Raw genomic sequence first — 23145 nt, forward strand, 5'->3', positions numbered from 1 at the left:
ACCAGTGGTTTAATGAATTCAAACTAGCAAATCTTGATATTCCGCAACCTCCACCTCCTATTGTGCCTCATTCGGCACCTCTGAGTTCTTAAAATCCTTACCTATGATGGTTACTCGAGTATCCATAGATAAAATCAGGAAATGTGGATGATGATCCTACATAGGCTGAGTACTGGTTATTGAATACAAAGAGAGTCTTTGCAGAATTGATGTGCACTCCTGAAGACTGTTTGAGATGTGCTGCGTCGTTAATAAAATATGAAGCGTACTTATGATGGGAATTTTGAGCACGATGACATCAAATGATCGTATTAATTGGGATTTCTTTTAGGCTGAATTCAAGAAGAAGTATTTTAGTCAGATGTTTATTGACAAGAAAAAGAAAGAATTTCTTGAGTTAAAATAAAGGAATCAGACTATAGCTAAGTATGAATGGGAATTTATGTAGTTAAGCAAGTACGCTCGTAACATAGTATCAAATGAGGAGGAAATCTGTATTAGATTTGAGCACGGGTTGAAATTCGTATGTCTGTGGTAGCACTAAAGTTATGAGAATTTGTAGAAATTTCAGAACGAGCTTAGAAAATTGAAGAAATTTGAAAAATTAAACGACGGTTGGATTCAAAATTTTGAGATTTTAACAAAAGGGGGTCATTTAAGCCTATTCAAGCGTCTCCATTGAAGAAATTTAGACATGACACAAGTCGATCGGCTGCCCTTTCAGAGTTCACTGGTAGAGAGAAACCGAGGCAAAATTATTTCTAGTATAATAATTCTCCAGCATCTAGTGTTGGAAGTGTAAGAAATGTTCAAAGAACCGTTCCTGTTTGTGATGATTGCAACAAAAGGCATTTTGGTGAATGTCGATCAAAGTCGGGAGCTTGTTTTCGTTGTGGATCTATTGACCACTTCCTTCGTGATTGTCCAAAAAGGCAAATTTATTTTGTGTAAACCCCTAGACCCGGCCCAAATGTTATGGCCAAATCTTGAAGATTACATTGGCCATGATAATGGCCCAATAAAACATCTTAGAAATTATCTCTTGAAAATCCCTTTGCAAAACTTGAAGGCTGTGTTACTTAAGTGTTTTTTTTTATAGAAATTTGATCTTAAATTCAAAGAAAAAATGTCAAGATTCAAAAAAAACTTTGCAGCGAAAAATTTCATTTTGAAAATCATAAGATTGATATTGATACTTTGGAAATCATCGATTTTGCAAACATGTTGTGATGCGTTTTAAAAATCAAGTATTGAGTTTAAAATCCTTACTTGGAGTCTAATAAATTTTGTTATAAAAATAGTCTGTCATTTTAATTTTATTTCTTCAAATTATTTAAATTATAATTTAACATAACAAATCATGAAGAAAAGAAAAACCCCAAAACATTATCCTAAGTTCCCAAATCAAAAATTGAAACCAAAGTCGCAAAATTAAAGTCCATAAAGCATGAACACAAACCAAAATGTCCAATACCACTACTTGCAAGGTTTTCCAAAAAATAACCAAGAGTACCTCCTTAGCCAAGCCCATCCTACCCTCAATTATCTGAAATCAAAGTTTGAAGGGGGTGAGCTTAAAAAGGCTCAGTTTAGGTCTTAAATAAAAATTATTTTACAAAATAATTCATCACAAGATCATATTAATCAGTCCATAACATATATAAATTACTCAATTATAAATCAAATATGGCAGATTGTGTAATGAAGTAATCAATGCAACATTTTTAAAATACAATAAAAATATTAGAACTTAAATCCTACCCAACTCCGCTACACACCGTACAGAGTTCCCTAGAACTCATCCAACCAATAACACACCAAAATGTGGTCGAACCACTAGAAATTGCAGATTTTCTGCTAGATACATAATATTGTGGACAAGCAACCAGAAATGCAGATCTACTGCCAGATACTTCCTTCGTACATTTTTCCCACCCCATGCATGTGTTATGGTAATAGAACATATTTTTCAGTAGCATGCTTTACATGCGAATTGGATTATCAGAGTATGACATGCCTCACATGCGAGTCAGATCTCATATTTTTACACATAGTTTCACAATAGCATGCTTTATCAAGTAAATCAGAGCATAATAGTAGGGCATAATCATCATACAAACCCTTAGATCAAAATTTAGTAACAAATATTATTTCTATATAAATAAGTATACCATATTTTTATAAGCCATAAATCACATGACATGAGTGATGGTAATCATATATTTTCATACATATTAGAATCATTTAATAAACCAATCACACCACGTAATCACGAATTTGAGGATTTACTTGTTATCCTAACTTATCGGTTTTACCGATTTCATGAATATACTTGTATTTACATAATCACAACATTAGATATCAATGTCCATAAGTAATACACTTATTATATATATAAATATTCTTCGTCATTATTTATTTAATTGTCATATCGAATAATATCACTTAAATCCCCATATATTGTATTTGATGGATTAGATCACGATTCCACTTTGAAAAAGATGAATCCGATTTTCCTTAAGTCACTATGTTAAATCAAAATACGAGTTAGTACCAATCTAATGAAATAATAATATTCCATTAAATACATAACACTAATTTGACACTACTTACGCAAAAAGATTGTCAACTATCATCCCTTTCTATAGTTGATATGCGTATTCCGAGATTTACGAGTATTCTTCAATGATGCACGAAACCGAAAAGTTAGATACTTGTTAAATAAAAATAATACTTTGAAAATATAATGCTTACGATAATTCTTCATACTTACAATTAAACTAAGAGAAAAGGGCTTGGAACGAAATCCTGAAAAACCTATCAAAGAGGGGAAGATATTTGAAGAAAAATGGCTTCAAAAGTGTTAAAAAATAATAGAAAAAGCCGAAATTGGTGGAGGAGAAGGTGGTGGACGGCAAAGGAGGAGATGAGAGAAAAAAAAGGAGTAACAAAATGAAAATTCAGGTTTTGGGAGAGCTAGGGCCAGCCAAGGGTTGTCAACAACTCATTTTGAATAAATTTGGGGGAAAAGGGAGTGAAAATGGGGATTTTGCACAAAAAGGAAAGTGAAAAGGGGCTATGGAAGGAAAGTTTGACTCAATAAAAAGAAGGAGAATCTCCCCCTTTTATGGAAAGACTTGGACGGCAAGGGGGAGGGTTGACCTTCTAGAATTGTCAACAATTGTAGCTAGGATGAGAAACTATATAAAATGAGTGTAGGGGAATTCAAACATGGGACCTCTAACAATTAATTAGCACACTAAACCACTAGGCTTTTCTCTTCCTTGCGATAGAAATTTGCACAATTTAATAAATAAATTCTAGGGCATGACATTTTGCAATCAAACAAACAAGCCTAAAGCAACCTCGTAGAGATCTAGAAGATTTGGAAACGCCAGAAACACTACTTCTGGTCGAGGGAAGAATAATGAGATGAATGAATAATCTGAAGTAAGAACACCAGCTAGAGCGTATGCAATCAGAGCTCGTGAGGAAGTTACATCCGCAGATGTTATTGTAGGTACTTTTTCTCTCTTTAATATTAATGTATATGCATTGATTGACTCACTCGTATATATCCACTGCTTTAGTAGACAAAAAAAAAACTTTTTGAGTTCACTAAATATACTATCAAAGTTACGAATCCACTAGGTCATTGTGTTTTAGTTAATCATATATGTAAAACGTGTCCACTGAAAGTTAGGGGTTACGATTTTTCTGCTAGTTTGATGTTGTTACCTTTTGATGATTTTGATATTATTCTAGGAATGGGTTGGTTGTTAGAGCATGATGCAATAGTGAGTTGTTAAAGGGAGCAAGTTAGTTTGAAATGTTCGAGTGGTGAATTTATTTGTGTTAGGGCAAATGGGGTCGATTGTATTACAAATGTAATTTTAGTACTATCAGCTTTAAAATTGATTAAAAAGGGATGTGAAGCTTATTTAGCCTACGTTCTTGATTTGAAAGTGGCTGAATCAAAAATCGAACAAGTGTCGATAGTCAAAGAATATGCTGATGTTTTTCCTGAAGAATTGCCACGGCTGCCATCGACTCGAGAAGTAGAATTTGTGATCAAATTTGTGCCTGTGACAACTTCAATTTCAATAACAGCATACAGGATGGCTCCTATAGAATTGAAAGAGCTAAAAGTGTAGTTGCAAAAGTTGTTAGATCGTAGATTTATTCGACTGAGCACGTCACCTTGGGGTGCTCCAATTTTGTTCGTGAAGAAGAAAGATGGGTCAATGAGACTATATATAGATTATGGACAGTTGAATAGAGCCACCATACATGTTACCTCGTACTGATGATTTGTTTTATTAGTTAAAATGAGCTGCAGTGTTTTCAATGTTCGACTTGATACCCAGATATTATCAGCTGCGAGTTAAAGAGTAAGATGTACCAAAAACTGCATTCGGAACTAGTATGGTCACTATGAATTTCTAGTGGATCCCATTGGTTTGACTAACGCTCCTGTAGCATTCATGGACTTGATGAATTGAGTATTTTAGCCATATTTAAATTGGTTAGTTGTGGTGTTCATTAATGGCATACTGATTTATTCATTAAACGATTCAGATCATGCCGAACATTTAAGAGTTGTGATGCAAACCTTGCGTGAGAAAAGAAAAGAAAAGAAAAGAAAATTTAAAAATTCTTCCCTAACTTAACTGGTCATCCAATTAATTTTCATGCATGCAACTATTCCCCTTTTTCTTTAAGTTATCATTATTGCTCCTCATTATAAATTCCATTACTCTCTAACCGTTAATTCCATTCTAACATGATGTTACTAAGGTCTCTATTTGACTTGTGATGGTCGATTATAAGCTTACCAAGGTAAGGCCCACTATTTCATGCACATGGTATTATATGTAGTAAAACAATCTTACTTTCGAGTTGGAGAAAAAGTTGAAAATTAAATCAAATTTTCATATCAAAACATGCTTAACAAGGACCCTCTTAAATATTCCAAATAAATTTTAATTTTTTTTACTTAAGTCAGAATGTGCACAAATTTGAGCACCCAAAAATTTTAAGCGTAACATGAAGTGCCAATTCCCAATGCCTCTATTATATAAGAACTTCAAGAGCAGATTGCTCTACTTACTCAGAACTTTAACAATGCTTTTAAGAAGCAAGCTAGAAGGTTCAAAAAGTTTAAGACATCAACACTCCTAAAATAAAAAATAGAGATGTTGATTCAAGGAGGAGAATGATAAAGACAAGAGGAAGGGCATCCAATGTCATGAATATCTTGGCTATGGACATATATAGGCAAAGTGTTCTAAAACTCTTAAAAAGAAAAAGAATGTGTTGTGTGGATCATGGAGTGATTATGTCACTTTAAGCAATTTTGAATCTAATGAGGAACAAGTGAACATCTTTGTTGCCTTCACTTCAAGTGTGATTTCTAATTCTGAGGCTTAGGTAGATGATGATTCTAATAGAGGTTCTAATAGGGAGTTTTTAAATACATACAAGATCATGTTGAGTAAATGGGAACAAATATGTGAGTTGAACACTCAATTTTCACATGAGAATGATCTATTGAAAGAGAAAATAGGAAGTTGGTAAAGCAGGTTGAGGCCAAGGAGACTGTTGATTGAGGAGCTTGAAAATCTTGTTAATTCCAAGAATGAGCTAGCTAAAATGAGATTGCAACTTGAGAAGTTCAATGCTGAGAGTAGCAAGCTGGATGAAATTCTATCTTTTGGTAAAATGAAACTTGAAAGAGGTGGTCTAGGTCTTGCTAAACAAGTAAAATTTTTCATAGAGAGTATAATTATGTTTGTAAAAGCATCCAGTTAGAATGAAATTGGTCAATGCTCAACCAAAGCTCTTTTGGTTAAGACTGATAAGAAGGTACCTACTTGATCTAGAACCATCTGACATTAATGTAACAAACCTGTACACACTGGGATAAGGTGTTTCAAAATCTTACATGATTTGAGGTGGAAACACTCTGTACCAGTTGAAGTGCCAACTGTACCTAGCTATTCAAATGCTAGAAGGCAGAAACATGTCTTGAGAAAGAAAGAAGCAAAATGCTTACTTGTAACGCACAAATCCTTGAAGGTTTCTCATGAAGATGTATAGTATTTCGATAGTGGTTGTTCAAAGCACCTCATAAGAAATCATAATTTTCTTATGAACTTTGAAAACTGTCCTGGTGGAAGAGTACCATTGGTGATGGAAAGAAGGGGTACATTCTTCGAAAAGGTATTCTAGATGCTTCTAGTTTACCGAAGATGAAAAATGTACTGCTAGTGAATGATTTGAAAGCTAATGTTGTCAATATAAGTCAGTTTTATGACCAATGGATGTTAGTCAACTTCACTAAATATGGTTGTGAAGTCACTTCCAAGATAAAAGAGAATATTATGGAAGGGGTTAAGACCTTTGATAATTACTACAAAGTGCTCCAGCCTGTGAAATGTAGCAAGATAAGTGTCTTTAAGATGGAATTGTGGCATGAATAACTTGGTCACGTATATTACAAAGGACTTTAAATGTTGATATAGTTTGAGGCTCGTAGTGGGTATTCTTAAATTGAATGGTGATGTCCCTAAAGTCTTTAACAAATGCTTGAACGATAATCAACATAAGGAGAAACATCAGAGAGTCTCTCAAGTCTAAACATTCAAGCCACTAGAGCTGCTTCATATGAATTTGATTGGCCTTATATAGATAGAGAGTATTAGTGGCAAGAGATATGTGCTAGTTTGTGTGGAAGATTATTTGGGATCCACTTGGGGTGAGATTTCTTAGAGATAAGTGTGATACTTTTAGAGCCTTTAGGAAGCAGTGCATGACCTTGATAAATTAAAAGGGTTATCATTGGAATGATCAAAAAAATAAAAAGTGATCATGGAACGAAGTTTGAAAATGAAGACTTTGTTGTTTATTCTGAGGATGAAGAGATCAAACATGAGTTTTCTCCTTTAAAGACTCCTTAGTAGAATGGAACCATAGAAAGATAGGACATGTTAGTGTAAGAAATGGCTAGAGTGATGCTAAACAGTAAGGTTTTTCCTCACAAGTTTTGGGCTGAGGTTGTTAGCAAAACTAGCTATGTGATCAATAGGAAGCACCTAAGGCCAAAGACTCAAGTCACCTCTTACAAGTTGTGGAAGGGTAGAAAACCAAGTTGGAAATTCTTTCATGTATTTGGATATACCTATTTTATCTTGAAGGATTGAGAGCGTCAAGGGAAGTTTAATTCCAAGTATGATGAATGTGTGTTTCTAGGGTATGCCACAAACAGAAGCATGATTAGTAGTCTCTTGTACCTTATTGCTAGTTAGCCTGATTTATCATTTAGCGTGGGAGTATGTGTTAGTACCAAGCAAGTCCAAGATAGTCCCATGTGAAAGTTGTGAAGAGGATAATTTGATATGTCCATGGAACTACTAATTTGGGAGTTTAGTTCTCAAAAGATAGCACTGAGTCTGGTTGGTTACAATGATGCTGATTGGGAATGGCACGTTGATGATAGGAAGAGCACATCAGGTAGTTGTTTCTATCTTAGTTCGAACATGGTGTCATAGTACAATAAGAAGGAAAATTCAATCTCACTGTCTACTACCGAAGCTGAGTACATTGTTGCAAGGAAATGCTGTGCTCAATTGCTATGGATGAAGTGGACATATTCGAATACATTATTCGAGGACTAAACATATTGAAAGTGGGCATCACTTCGTAAGGGAATTGTTTGAAAATGGTGCTGTTGAGCTTAAGTTTGTGTCCACACAAGATCAACTAGTTGACATTTAACTATCATTATAATTTAATAGAAGTTGTGATAATTACACATTTAAAAATAATTATAGTTTAATGTACTTTTATTTTGTAAAAATTTTAGATAAAATAATTATAATTGAAATAAAAATTGACGTAATTTTTTTTTTACAATTACAATCACTGAAAAAAATTTAAATATATATTTTAGTTTTTACTTGATAATATATTTTGCTACATATTTCTTTTTATTTTATTTGAATTATTAAATAAGTTAATTTATTTTAATTATATTTAACAATAGAAATAAAAATTAAAAAGTAATTACAATATAAAGAATAATTTATTTAAAATTAATTAAAATTAAACGTGTAAAATCACATGCAATATATGTACCTTTAGAAAATAGTTTTTTTAATCACAAGTTAAAAAAAATCTAGACCATTCCACTTAGTACAACAACGATTGTGAATGAAGGTTTTTTTTAATACAATATTAAGAAAGAGGAGTAAAAGTAATATAATTTGAACTCTATTTAATAAAACTTTTAACTACTTCTGCATTTAGGTTCATCCTTGTGAGTTAAGGTTGAGTCCGTTGTTTTTTATTATTATTATTTATTATTACTAGGATTGAGAACGATTTGAAGATTGTAATTGAGGGTGCAATAAATACAAAATCCTAACACCAAAGAAAGAAAGGAAAGGAAAGGGAGTTGTTTGACAGCAGCCGTTATTTATTACGTTGGGTAGCTTTATTGGGCAGAAAGATGGGGAGAGGAAAAGTGGTGCTGGAGAGAATAGAGAACAAAATCAATCGCCAAGTAACCTTCTCCAAGAGAAGGAACGGTTTACTTAAGAAGTCCTACGAGTTGTCGGTGCTTTGCGATGCTGAGGTTGCTCTCATCATCTTTTCCAGTCGAGGCAAGCTCTCTGAATTTGCCAGTAATATGTAAGATTCGATCTCTCTCTCTCTTGATTTATTGTTGCATAATAATTGTGATCATCAAACCCCCAAAACTCGAGTGCAACTACTGTTGTTGCAGTAAGATCAGTACATCATCATCATCCATTCCTACAACTTCCAATTACCAAAACTTAAAACTGCCTAGGTTTTGATTTCAATACCAAAACCTAAACAAGAAGAGAGAGAAAGAGGACGCCAAGGACGTAGTGGGGTTGGCAGGGGGGACAGGGTGCTGTTGGCTTCCAATGATCGAGGATATTTTCTGTGAGAACCAATAGTTTCTCGACATGCATTTCTTTGCACTTTTTCACTTGTCTTCCTTTCTTTCCTTTCATCTATGTCGTCCAAATGGTCGAACAAAGCCTAAATATATGAAATTCCTCCATTTTTCCCTTGTCCATACGTTAGGCTTCGGGTTCTTCTTCCCTGTCCATACGTTAGGCTTCGGGTTCTTCTTCCCTCTTTTCTTTGTTTGGATCTTCTATCACTTTTGCTTCTCTAAGCTAAACTTCCATTGTCTCCTTTGAGTTCACAGTTAGCTTTTTCTGGGTTCCAATGGGTTTTTTTTTTTCATTCATAAAGATAGAGCATTTCTTCTCCTGATTTCCTGCTAATAATTAAAGTAATCATAAGTGTCAGTGCATTGACCTTTCAACCTCTTATTTCTGTTCAACGATGTGCTTGTATCAGAAAAAAAAATTTATATATTCAATTTTTGCTTCGATACTTCTCTGAAAATTATTTATTTCGACTTTTAAGTAATTTTCGTGTTCGTAAAAATTAAAAAGGAAAAATACATAGATATAAGAAAATATAGTGTTAAAATAATCAAATACTATTTCTAGTAAAAAGATTAAATTTGTTAAATAACGTTTAAAATTTAAGACCTTTTCCATTAAGAAACATTTCATTTAACTAGCTTCAAAGTTGAGGTATAGGTACACAGAAAAAGAAACTAAAAAAATCTAAATTTTCTATTTTAATAAAAATTTATAAAATATAAGTTAAACTGATTAAATTTATTATGATTGAATGTGTTTTTCTTTTGATTTAAAAATTAAACCGTATAAAAATATTAAATTCATTAAATAGCGTTTATTTGCTAACCCTTTTTCTATTTAAAGTATTTCATTTAAAAGCTAGTTTAAAATTTGAGCTATAGGCACATTGAAGAAAAATTTAAAATTATTAAAATTTTCGTTTGCCATATTTTATCAAACATACTTTCAACAAATTATGTCCTGATATTAAACTTACTTTCTATGTAAATTAATTATTTTCAATTCATTTAGAAAATTTAACTTTTAACAATATAATTTATTTTCCAAGTAATTTTAAAATATTATATTCGTCAAATCTTTCTAATTCAAAAATATTTAAATTTTTCGAGTGTTTTATATCTTTCGATAACTATATGTATACTTGAAAAAAGAGTCCAAAACTAATTTCTGAAAACCAAGCATATATAAAATCTTAGCAAATAAACAATTTTTATGGTAAACCTAATTTTTTTAGATCCCAATGGTATAAAAGAAAGGCAATTAAAGTAGTGTATGGTTCATAAAATTCTAGACTATGTTTCGTAATAAAATTTTAGATCCCAATGTAATAGAATTATTTTGCTTGGTTCATTTTGCTAGAATTTAAGATCCGGTGTTTGGTTGATGAACGAAAGATTACTTAGAAGTATATTTTACTCAATTATCCTTGATGTAAAATTTAATTTTTTAAACTAGTTCCTTTAATATTTTTAATCTTAATTTCCATAAAGTTATGATAAATTATTACGATTCTTACTTCTTATTACAATTTATATATTAATAAGTAAATATATTGTGTTGAAATAAATTTATAAGTGATAATTATAATAATTCAAAAAAATGATTGCAACACTAACTACAATTATAGTTATAATCATAATTAATATATTAATAAATAAATTATTAAATAAAATATAATTATTATAGTTGTAATATATGATATCCACCTGTTTACTATTAAAAATATATATTTTTAAATGGTTTTAAATTTTATTTAAGAAAGAAAACCTATATTTATTAGAATAGTAAATAAAATGACAAATTAGTCTACAATTTAATATTACACCCGTAATCTAAGATTATTTAAGGATTGGATCGTAATGATATTACACTTTATATTATTAAATGGTCGTAATGTGAGACTACAAAATAGATGAAATATTAAAATCTAAACACCATAATCTCATTCTCAAGTATTATATTCCACAAACCAAAGGCAACCGAATCCTTTTATCAATGTTTACTTGTTTCAGATGCTACAATTTACTCTAATTAGTAAACTTTTCCTATACATCGTAATTAAACCATTTATACATGCAATATTTCTCTTTTATTCCTATATTATAATATATCTACTAATTAAATCCCAATTATTAACCTTTTTTTTTCCTCTTCCTGGTTCTCTCTTTAGAAGTGTGCCAACAACCCTGGAAAAATACTGGCAGCATCGATACAGCTCCCCAGTCGATATTCCTCTGGACGAAACGCAGGTTAATTTCTTTTACATTTTCATCTTTTCTTTTTCATTTCCATATTTTTTTTGTCTTTTATATCCGTTTTATAGTTTATATTTAGGGTTTATTACTATTCCTTTTAATAATATTGTCTTCAAAATTCGAAAATATATTCTCTTTTTAAGAATGTAACGTATCTTATCGTTACACTCAAAATTCTCTTCTTAAAAATTTAATGTGTATTATCGTAGGAAAAAAATCATATACGTTAAACTTTATCCACGTGGTTGGACATAATGTTGGACCCAAATATGTTTTGAAAAAAAAATTGAAGAGACCTACCGTGAGTAATCTATGTACTTTGTACGGCATTTTTCTTAATATATATATATTTCTTGTTCAACATTACAGACATTGTATCAAGAGGTGTTGAGGTTAAAGGCAAAATATGAATCTCTCCAGCGTTCGCAAAGGTAATTTGGACGAATTAATGCATTGGTTTTCACATTACTTACAAATCTATAGTAATAATTATATCTAAATGCTCATTGATTATCGGCTGATATATATTGTATATACTTAAAGGCATCTTCTTGGAGAAGAGCTTGAGTCACTTACCGTGAAAGAGCTCTATAAGATCGAGAAACAGCTTGACAGGGCTCTCTCACAAGCTAGACAGAAGAAGGTAACTTGATGACTATTTTTCATTTGTAACATTTCTCAAATTCAGCATGAAATAGTAAAATAATTTGTGGGTTAATATTCATGGAGGTGCCTGAACTTAATAATTTATACTTGGTATTTAGACTTTTTCTTTTACTAATGAATATCTAAACTTGGAAGCCCTAAATTAACTTTGTACTTTTTTTAGGTGGTCGACTAGCATTGTTAAAATACGCTGATGTGACACTGACGACCAATAATATGGTAACATGTGGCAATCTCACATTTTGGCTCGTGGCATGAATGAAAAATAAAATATTTAAAATTTGTAAAAAATTATTTTTTTGTCACGTGTTAAGATTACATCTTAACATGCTATTGGTTGTCAGTGCAAACGTACTTTAATAATATTAGTTAGATTCCTAAAAAAATACCAAATTAACTTATGGTTTCTAATTTTATATATAACTTAGATTCAAAAAAGATGAAATAGATACAAAATAGATATAAATTACCAAGTTCAATTACTTCTATATATATAAATCCTTGGAGTTGGGAAAAACCTCACAAAACTGTATTTATGAAGCTCTCTTACATTCCTATTTGCAGTTGCCATAACACTGAAACTTGAATTTCTTGAATATAAATGCAGACGCAATTGTTGTTGGAACGAATGGAAGAGTTGAGCAAAAAGGTAAAAGCAACCCCATTAGCCCAACATGTTGAAACCTACTCATCTTGGGTTTAACATTCATGTTTTCGTATGAACTTTTAGGAACGTGAACTGGAAGTTGAAAACAAGCAGCTTAAGTCTCAGGTTTTTTTTCTTTTTTCTTACACTCGCTCGGATCCAATTCAATCAATGTGTGGAATAATAACTATTTCGGTCCTTCATGGTGTTTTCAGCTGGAGTTAGAGCATTGTTTTCAATCAGCTCAAGGGTTAGGAGATTGTAGCATAGAAATGGGTAATGAATATAATATGATTCCATCACAAGCTAATCATGCTCAGCAACAATCCTCAACTCATACGGGGTAAGCTTTCCCTCTTCTTCAAGTACCATTCATCTACATTCAATCCCCATTCCCACTTTGGGACTTTACCAGGAAAATACCGTATAATTAAACAAACCGGTCATACATGGACCACCAACTAATCGATCATGTATGAGTATCCAAAACAACCGGGTTGAAATAAGTTGACCCATTTTGTTTAATTTAGGGATAATATTCTTTATTCACCGGTAGGTAGGGATGGTAAATTCCTAACCATACGATGAATTCTAAATCAATCGGTTCCAAATGGAACAGTTTTTTTTTTTGAAAAATTGATGCATGCAGGGCGGGGTAGATTTTTCTTTTAGGTAATGGATATGAAGCAGTTATGATAATTACTTGCCTCAACCTGACCCGCTCCACCAAATAAAATTACCATTTTATCCTTATATATAAACTATTAAAAGGGTAAAAATTTAATAACAGAATATAGAAAAAAAAACCATATATTTTATGCTTAATTTTTTTTGAAGAGTTGCGTTTAAATATTTACTTGAGTTTAAAAATATTAAAAAAATTAAAGAAAAGTAGAAAAAATTAAATTGAAGTAGAATGGGGTGGGGGTAAGGATGGATGTATCCAACATCCATAGAGATGGTAGTAAATTTCAAGATTATGCATCCATAATGAAACGGGGTGAGTGGTGAAGCAGAGCGTGCAATGATGAATTTAGTAATATTCATCCTTGCCTGCTTCATTGCTATCTCTACCAGCATAATCCCATTCCCCACTTTTAATTATAAAAACAAAAAGAAAAACAAATGGATCCATTTTTTAAAAGGATCCATTTGTCTCATGCATGTTAAACCAAAATGTTCATTTCAAAAAATCAAGGGATCCATTCCTTTTGCAAAATATATATAAATTTTTTAGGTATAATAATAAATTTAACCCTTAATGTTTATATAATTTGTCATTTGGCTTTTACTCTTTTTTTTCTTTAGTTTAATTCAACCTTCAACCTTTTAAAAGGGTAAACTATATAGTTGGTCACCTAATTTTCATAATTTTTCATTGTTGGCACCAAACAAAAAATACGAATTGGGCAATGCCATTAACAATAGTTTTAATTTTAATCACTTAACTTTAATAAGTTTTCATTTTAGTCACTCCTGTTAATTCAATGTGGATGTATACTCATTTTAGTCACCTAACTTTATTAAGTTTTCATTTTGGTCATTCATTTACTTTTTAAAAGTTAATTTTATTTTTCAAAAGAAAACCTAAGTTTTTATAGGAAATTAAGTTATTCAACAGTGGAGTTGAAACCCAAGTTTTCCCCTACAACTCAATTCACTATAAAACCCAAATTTTCTGGGAAGAAACTGGGTTTTTATTGTTTTTTCCATTTTACTAAAAAAACTAAAAATAATTCTAACAAATTTCAAAAATAAAAGAAATTAAAAAGATAAAATGGCTCTTCCTATAAAAACCTAAATAATTTTTGTAAAACCTCAAGGTTCCTTTTATTAGGAAAAACTAAAATTAGTCGTAGAAAAGGAAAAAAAATTAAAAAGATAAGTTGTTTTTCCCTATAATAACCCAAATAATTTCATGCAAAATCCTATGTTTTTCCTTTACTATTAAAAGGGAAAAAGTAAAAGAAATTAAAAGATAAAATGTTTTTTTCTATAAAATTCAAGTTTTTTTATAAAAACACAAACAATTCCTAAAAATTCCTTTTACTGAAAAAATTAAAATTAATTCTAAAAGGATAAAATAATTAAAAAGATAAAATAAGTAATCAAAATAAGAATTTATTAAAGTTAGGTGATTAAAATGAGTATACAATAACATTAAATTAACAGTGGGTGACTAAAATTAGAACTTATTAAAGTTAGGTGATTAAAATGAAAACAGTTGTTAGCAACAGTACTCAATTTGCAATTTTTTCGTCACCCAAAGTGAAAATTTATAAAAGTTGGGTGACCAATTGTGTAGCTTGCCCTTTAAAAAGAGTTGAATTGCTCTCTTTTTTTAACAAAAAATGTTGACTAAAATGTTAAATTTTTATACATGATAACCCATATTGTAATCTAGGAGTAGTTCATGTTTTTTTTTTAAATTTATGAACTTTTTAATTATTTTTAATTTTTATAATTTTTAAATAATTTGTTGACGTAACATATATGACAAATAGTGGCATGTTAACATGAAACACACACGGGCTGCACATAGCTATGCTAACATTTCAGTTTAAAAAATGATTTAACTTATTTTGAAATTTTAATGACTAAATTTAATTAAAAAAATATAAAATAAATTAAAAATATAATTATTAATTTTTTATTTCAAAAGCTTTGGTCTGATCTGGTCTGTTTGATCAATTTGGTTATGAGATTCTGATAATCAGCTGATTAATAGTAAAAACCGACAAAACTAGTAGGTTAATACAAGCAGTCAAAATTGATCCGAATAAACCGGATAGAGTCAGCTACAATCGATTATGAAAACCACAACCAAAAACAAACTCTCAAAAATACGCTAAGAGAAATTTCCATGTAAGACCAAGCAATTTAAAAGCAAAGAAATGGTTGTCAAATACTACTAGTAAGTATAGATTCTCATAATTTTCATGGAGAGCATATTAATTTTATTGCCAACCCAGCTAGTACATTTAATAAAAGAATAACATACTCAATAGGAAAGCCTAGAATTATAATTTCATCTTATATAGAACTAATTGTTCTATTTCCATTTAATCCACCTTAAGGTATTCTTGTTTCTTTGATTCTTTATCTAGCAATTAAATAGTTAATTCAATTTACCCCTGAGCTATATTCCTAAGTAAATGAATTAGATTAAATTGATTAAGATCAAACTCAATTATGACTACATAAGGTAATTATGTATATATTTTTCCTCTTTATGAATCAAATTTACCTAATTATCCTAGATTAATTAGATTCAAAGCTATTGATTCTAGACCTAAATCCTAAATTTATTTTCTAATTCATTTAGGTTTTGGTAAATTACAAATTTCAGTTTAACCAAATATGATATCCATTACAATCCTAGAAAAAATAATTTAGTTTTTATAATGTGATGGAGCATCTTTAAATGAATACAATATTTGAATTTGAATTTGAATATGATAATATAAAAAAAAGAAGAAGGAAAAGATGAAGAAAAGTTTTGCGAAAGCAATATTCAATTTAACTATTCTTTTGGTTCTCTTCGCTAAAATCCTTTAATTCTTGTTCCAAATAAGCTTAGGAGGAACTTTTTAAGTTCTTCTATTGTAATCCTAAATTGCAGATATTTATATGGACCTAAACTAGGATTAAAAAAGCTGAAATTGCATGATTAAATGAAAGGAAATTGCTTGAGATGAAAAATCATAAGACTAAATAGTGACTGGTAAATTAGAATCACTACATAAAAAAACATACTTCAAATGAAAGGCAAGTGTAACACCCCTACCTGCCCCAATGACCGGATCCGGGTGTGGCGTCACAACAGAACCGGGTTATCGTTCAGATTAAGATCTCCCTAAGTTACAAACATATTGTATTACCCATTTATAAATTTTTCAATAGTGACACTATTTTAAAAATAAAGTTCACCGTTCGAACTTTGGACTTTAAGGGGTTTAAATATTTACAATATATTCGCCCACTTGGCGAAGTTCCAAAAGGTAACCCCTATCCTATGTGCATGACACTTTCCTTTTTTGCCCCATGACTTATCATGGTTTGGCTCATTCTCTGATCGAGTTCTTTAGTTCGACAATCCTGCAACCACAAATCCAACTTTTGTAGGTTCGAATGAACTTAGTGAGTCTCTAGTTTGCACGTAATTAATCCCCATCCAGCAAAGGTTTAAATAAACAAAACTAGATATGATAAAATCCCTGGTTGTTTTGGGTAATTTCCCTTAAACCCGTCGTAGCGGACTTTATCTTATTCCCGATCCTATCTATTGGCGGATAGGTCGTTAAGTAATTGCCTTTGGGCCATTCTATCAACCATCGATCAGCCTTAACAGTTCCTCTGATTGTCTCGCCATCTTTGCGGACTCTATCCCTTCATTTACTTTACGTTCTTTCTTCCTTTTTATTCTTATTGTGGGCTCTTCCTTTCACCGTATTCCTACAAGGTAGTTTTTCAACCTACCCTTCTACTGATACTAGAATATTCCCCCTGGACGACCATTTCAGTTCTATTTTGTCCAGGGCAGATCCTCCTCTTACCTTAATCCTGAAGGACTTACTGGCATCCCAAATGTCGGGATAACTTATTGCAGTCCCCTGTCACTCTGACGAACCAAAGTCTACTTAGTTGAATTAGTGGTCAGACTACTTTTTTGTAATCTGCTTTAGCTATTTCATCCTAAAACGTAGCATGCCCTCCTGTTACGAGTCATTATGACCTTCAGTACTCAACCTATTGTCATGGTGTGACCATTTGGGTTCACGATTTCTCTTTCATACTGCATCCCCACATAACTAGTCTTTTGGCTAACACTTCATTAATAGTTTCCTCTTAAAGAGGAATAGTCTTGACAAAAATACCTGTCACTGGTGTCATCTCTCATAGTAGTTTCCTATCCTGGGTCTCCAGTCGACCCCTCTTATTCAAAATCCCTTTTTGTCGGGGTGCTTACAATCTTGACTCTAACCTAGCAGTTTCACTAAGCATCTTTCAGCGATTCTTAATGGTGGATCCTTATTGTGATCCTCTATTTACTCTCTCTTCAGCTTAATTATACACCAAGCACTACTAGTGCAACAATTCACACATCTAATTCCCGTCAGGTTACCCTCCTTATACCTTTATGGCTTCTATGATTAGTAACTTAACGGACTATTTCCATTTTTACTTCCTTTTCCTTATTCAGCTGATTTCCCAATAGTCTGCTGGCTCACTATCGTTTGCCATTACTTACCCTTTCTTCCAAACCTTTTTTGTTAGTCATGGGATTCCCTATAATTACTGTCTTGATTTTTCACCCGTCTTTATTATCCCGACAAACTCTTTATGCTGTCATTGTCGAGCCGAGGTCTTACATGGTATACCCCATTGTTTAATATCCTGACAGACTCCATTGGTTGTTATAGTCTAACTATGGTCTTACACCTCGGGATCCTCATGTTTATTGTCCCGATGGACTATCTCGTGTTTAGTATCCCGACGGACTATCTATGATGCCCTAACGTCTTTCAACTATTATTCCAACTTTAGAAACCTAAGTAGCTTCCAAAGTATCATTGGAGTAAACATCCTTAAAATAATCACAAATAGCTCTATCTATTACACTAACTAAAAAACATTTCACATTATAATCAATATGCTTGAATATCCATGAATGCACTTTCAATTGCAAAGAATGAACGACCAGTAATTAGTAGAACATCTTCATCTTCCTTCAAGTCTAGAACTATGAAATTCGATGGAAATATAAGTCTATCCACTTTCACTAACATATCTTTAACAATACCTCTTTAAAAGCTTAAAGTTCTATTCGCAAATTGAAAAGTAACCAAAATATGCCTAGTGTTCCCTAAATGTGACATGCATATTATAAGAAAAAAAATGGCACCAAGTTGGTACGAACTCCCAAATCACAAAGTGTCTTGCTAAAAGTTTGATAAGCGATGGCATAAGTTATGATAAAGCTCATTGAATCCTTCAACTTAGTAGAAGCTTTCTATAAATAATTGCACTACACTTCTTAGTAAGGGCTATGGTCTTATTAATCACATAACCTTCTTTTTATAAAAAACTAATCAAATTTATATAATGGGGCATTACTCAAGTTCTTAGCAAAAGGAATATTAATAAAGAGTTTCTTAAATAGCTTTAGAAATCTCTTGAACTGCTTATCCAACTATAACATCCCTCACCCGATTCGGTCATTGGACCCTAGCTAGAGGATGCTGCAACCTTAACAACATTCCAACATTTTGCCATTCATTTGTCACAAATATAGCCTACCACAATGCCATTATACATACATTAAATATCATATTAAGTCATCCAAAACCAACTTCATTCTTGATTCAATTCCATGAACCTACAAGTAAACACATTTATATTGCAAGTTCTATATGCACATCATCAAAACATTCAAAGCAATAATACATATATAAACCATTCTCCTTAACTAACAAAGATATACACTTTGACATACCAAAACCTATTTATATGCCATATAACTGAGACAAGAATGATCGGAAGTCTACCGAGATAGAAGCTGGATAGTGTGGGATCAGGGGATGATCCAATAGACATGTTTCGCAAAATTCCAACTACAGAAAACAAAAAAAATAAAACAGAGTAAGCTTTAAGTAAGCTTATTAAGTTTACAGGTTAGAATATTCGTAAACTTGCCTCGAATCGAAATATGCAATGAAACAATTAACATAATGTTAATAACCTGACATAACAACTCACAAGAGACAAGTGAGTTTGTCATAATACTGAACCACAGGATAATTCAACATTTCACATGATATTCAATCTAATCTATTCGTATTGATTCAACACATTCCATTATATCATTTATAATCTATACTCAAATTCAAATAGCATGATGAACTATAGCAAATACATACTCAGATACTCAGGTACCTACACAATGCCAGAAGGCACTGTAGTGCTATACAGAGGTACTGTAGTGCAAATAGCAGCACATAAGTCAAAACAGATCCACGAAAGTGCAAACCCGTACAAGCGCACAACTAACCTTATTGTCATGTCAATCGTATTCTGATCGTTTACTAAGCTCAAATGAGCATTTATATAGAATTCAAAACATTCACTCTACCATAAGATTTCTAAGAGTCAGAACATATTTCGTAACCATATATATTCATTCATTATTCCATATAAGTTATAATAATCACATACGCAAAACTGTACAATTTGGTCCAAGGTCACCTTTCGTACCATTTTGCAAATAACTAAAGTTAGATTAAACATATAAACATATATAATACAAGTAGCTAGCGAGTTGAATCGTAGGCACAATTCAATAATTTTCCCTTTTCCTCGATTATCCTCAACTTGATTCAGTCCTTGATCTATATGATAATTAAGTTCAAATTATCAATTCCAAATAACTTATCACACTCAAATACATGCATATGACCTTTCAATTTCATTTTACACAATTTCTCTAAAATTTTACATTTTATTCAATTTAGCCCCTAAAACTGAAACAAATATAACTTTACATTTTAGTCCTTATAATAAAAACTAACATTTAACTTTACAATTTAATCCCTTTTCTGTTCTAAACTTATAAACTAACACATCACTACCAAAAGCTTTAACTTTCATCAATGGTAACTTCTATAAACTTTAACAATTTTACAATTTAATAGGGTTAGCTAGATTAAGCTACAACAATCTCAAAAACATAAAACTTATGAAAAACGGGTTTCAAAATCACTTACATGCAATGGAGAAGAGCTTGGCCGAATTTTCTATACTTCAACAATGGTGAGTTCGATTAGGAACAAAGAAATGAAGAAGATGATGTTGATATTTTATGTTTAAACCTTTAATTATTTTTTATCACTAATTTTAATATAAAACAAATAAAAGATAACCACTAACTGTCCTTAATGTTTCATTATTGTCTATTTACCACATGAACCCTTGCATATTTGATAATTAAGTTATTTAACTCATATAATTCAATAGCGATCAACTTTTACTTTTTTACGATTTAGTTCATGTGCCCTAATAACCATTCAATCAACAAAATTGTTCGATCAAAATTTAATATAATTCTATAATAGAGTCATAAATATGAATAAATAATATTTACTTACTCGATCATCGAAAAATGGGGTTTCGAAACCACTATTTTTGGTGCCATTATAAACTGGGTTGTTACACCAACTCTTTTTTAAAATGTGGTAATACATACTCTTTGACAAAATTTTGAGGTAGATCATGAACTCTACTATTTCTTTCCTCAGTAGCAGGAGTTTGTGCATTTGTGTCTCATTTCTCTAGTTCTCTAGTTTTATCTTTGAATGAATATTAAGTTCTTTATTCTTCACAAGCTTCTTCCAATTTCGAAAACAAGTGAAATTGATTTAGGATTTTGGCTTCTATGCATTTAGAGGCTAAGAATACCTAAAGATAAAACAAAAAGAAAGTTTGAGTTTGATAAAAAGTAATTGTGCCAATGTCAACAAAAATATAATAATTGGCTCCTCGACAATGACCTCAAAAACTTAATTCCAAATTTCAGATACGAAAGTATATGTATCATATCAAGTACTTTAGTTTATGATAATTTTCATTAAAACTATTACTAACTTTACTTCAAGTTAACAACTAGTACTTTTAATCCTATCCAAATTAATAATCAACCGAGTTTTATAGAAGTAAAATAATCAAATGAAAATATTAACCCAAATAAAAAGAATAAAGAACTCATTAAAGAAAACCTAGAATTACAATTCCATTCAATATAAAACTTATTATTCTATTTCTATCCATTCAACTTTAATAAAGTTGATTGCTAATTAATATCTTGTTGCTTTTTAACCTTTTATCATGAAATTAAAGAACTATTTTAGTTTGCAAATTGAGCTACATATTTCTATGCCAATTAAATTGATTAAGATCAAATTTTAGATAGGCTATTCATTCTTAGATCTAAAACCTAACTTAATTTTTTAATTCCTTAAGGTTTTATCAAAATGATAGTTGATCAGTCCATTAAAAATCAAGAATAAAAATAAAGAACGAAAATCTCAATTAAGAATATAAAAGAATGTAAATAGACATTTCAATTAACCTTAAACATGGAATAAATTACTCAAAAGAGAAATTTAGTTCTTGATAAGGTCAACGTACATATCTAAATAAATATAAAAAATTGAGTATGAACATGATAAGATAAACCAATGAGAAAGGATGAAGAAAAAACTCTGAAAAAATAATCTTCATTGCAACACATCCCTTGATTCTCTTCGTTAAGATCCTTTGAAGCTTATTCCAAATAGAGTATGGAGGCACCCTCAAGCTCTTCCGTCATAATCTTGTCTTTTGGATAGTTTTATGGACCTAAACTAGGGTTAAAAGAAGTTAAATCACATGATTGGATGAAACATTGCATTTTGTGTCATTCATGTGTTGTGTAGGCTAGAATGGCTACCATATAGGTTGGATACTCTCTCATTGGGAAGCTTTTTCAAGAGTTCTCTTCCAGTTCAACTACTCTTAAGTTAACTCTTAGCAGTAAGACAAGCCTAATGACGATTTAGCCTAAAATTCTCACCTAAATACCCAAATGAGGTGTAAACAAACTAAAATTAAAAATTAAACTATGCAAGACTTTTTACTCCTAAAATAAAATGGAAGAAACAAGCAAAGACTCTAATACTAACTAAAATGAAGGAATTTTAATTCCATTTCATTGAGTTTTCAGGAACCATCTTGGAGATCTTCTCAATTCATACCAACATTACGGTCGTCAAAGATGTTATAAATCTTGAGTTTTGTTTATTCTGAGAAAATTATATTATGATGAATAACTCCACTTGAAAACAGGTACCATCAGTTTATTCCTCAAGAAAGAGTAACTGAAGATCGTACGGTGAACAGATCAGGTGCAAACAAATGTACTGCAGGATGGCTTTGATCCTTTCTAACCCATTACCACTGCGTAGCTGCAAGACATTCTTAATTATAATTCTTATCATCTTTGGGGAAAATTATAAATTAAATTAGGATGCATATGTACCTTTTCTACATATATATTTATATATATTACAGTGCTATATATCTTGAAAACATTAATACTGTCTAGACATAATTAATAACCCATGGAATGAAGAATCCTCGCAAACTATATATTTTAGCAGTAAATTTGTTAATATAGCAACATTTATAATCTATTTTTATCCTTTCAATATTTTGATATGTATGTTAACAAGTTTTGGTATGTTGTATGGTTGATCCCTGTGATATATAAACCCCGAGAATAAATTGTAAAATAAACAATCCAAAAAATATTCTAAACCTACATTGTGCATTCGAAAATTATTAATTTTAAACCTGCTTGAAATTCATGTTTTTTTTAAACCAATATTAGTTTAGGACTAGGACGTCAGTGTTTGATCAAGCCATACCTTTGTCACACAAAACACAATAGTCTCCATTCTTATCTTCTAATTCTAATCCTCACTTGCAAGTGTTCCTGCAAAACATATTGTTCCTGAAACCCATCAAATGCACATGTTTCTAAATAGTCAAACCTATT

At 31.1% G+C, this 23145-nt stretch overlaps 1 protein-coding gene across 2 annotated transcripts; it reads left to right on the top strand.

The window, feature by feature from the left end:
* The first annotated feature begins 8420 nt into the window (after positions 1–8420).
* Positions 8421–22766, top strand: LOC105798483 (MADS-box transcription factor 6). 2 transcript variants are annotated; one of them, XM_012628571.2, is made up of 8 exons: positions 8421–8691; positions 11161–11236; positions 11612–11673; positions 11786–11885; positions 12516–12557; positions 12639–12680; positions 12770–12897; positions 22434–22766. In XM_012628571.2, the coding sequence occupies exons 1-8, from the start codon at positions 8510–8512 to the stop codon at positions 22522–22524; spliced, it is 723 nt and encodes a 240-aa protein (XP_012484025.1). In that variant the 5' UTR covers positions 8421–8509; the 3' UTR covers positions 22525–22766. The 2 variants fall into 2 exon arrangements, with proteins under 2 accessions (XP_012484025.1, XP_012484024.1); XM_012628570.2 differs by having other exon boundaries at positions 8426–8691; positions 11158–11236; positions 22434–22764.
* Positions 22767–23145: the final 379 nt, after the last annotated feature.

This window comes from Gossypium raimondii, chromosome 9 (genome assembly GCF_025698545.1).
Source record: "Gossypium raimondii isolate GPD5lz chromosome 9, ASM2569854v1, whole genome shotgun sequence".
In the NCBI taxonomy this organism is placed as follows: domain Eukaryota; kingdom Viridiplantae; phylum Streptophyta; class Magnoliopsida; order Malvales; family Malvaceae; genus Gossypium; species Gossypium raimondii.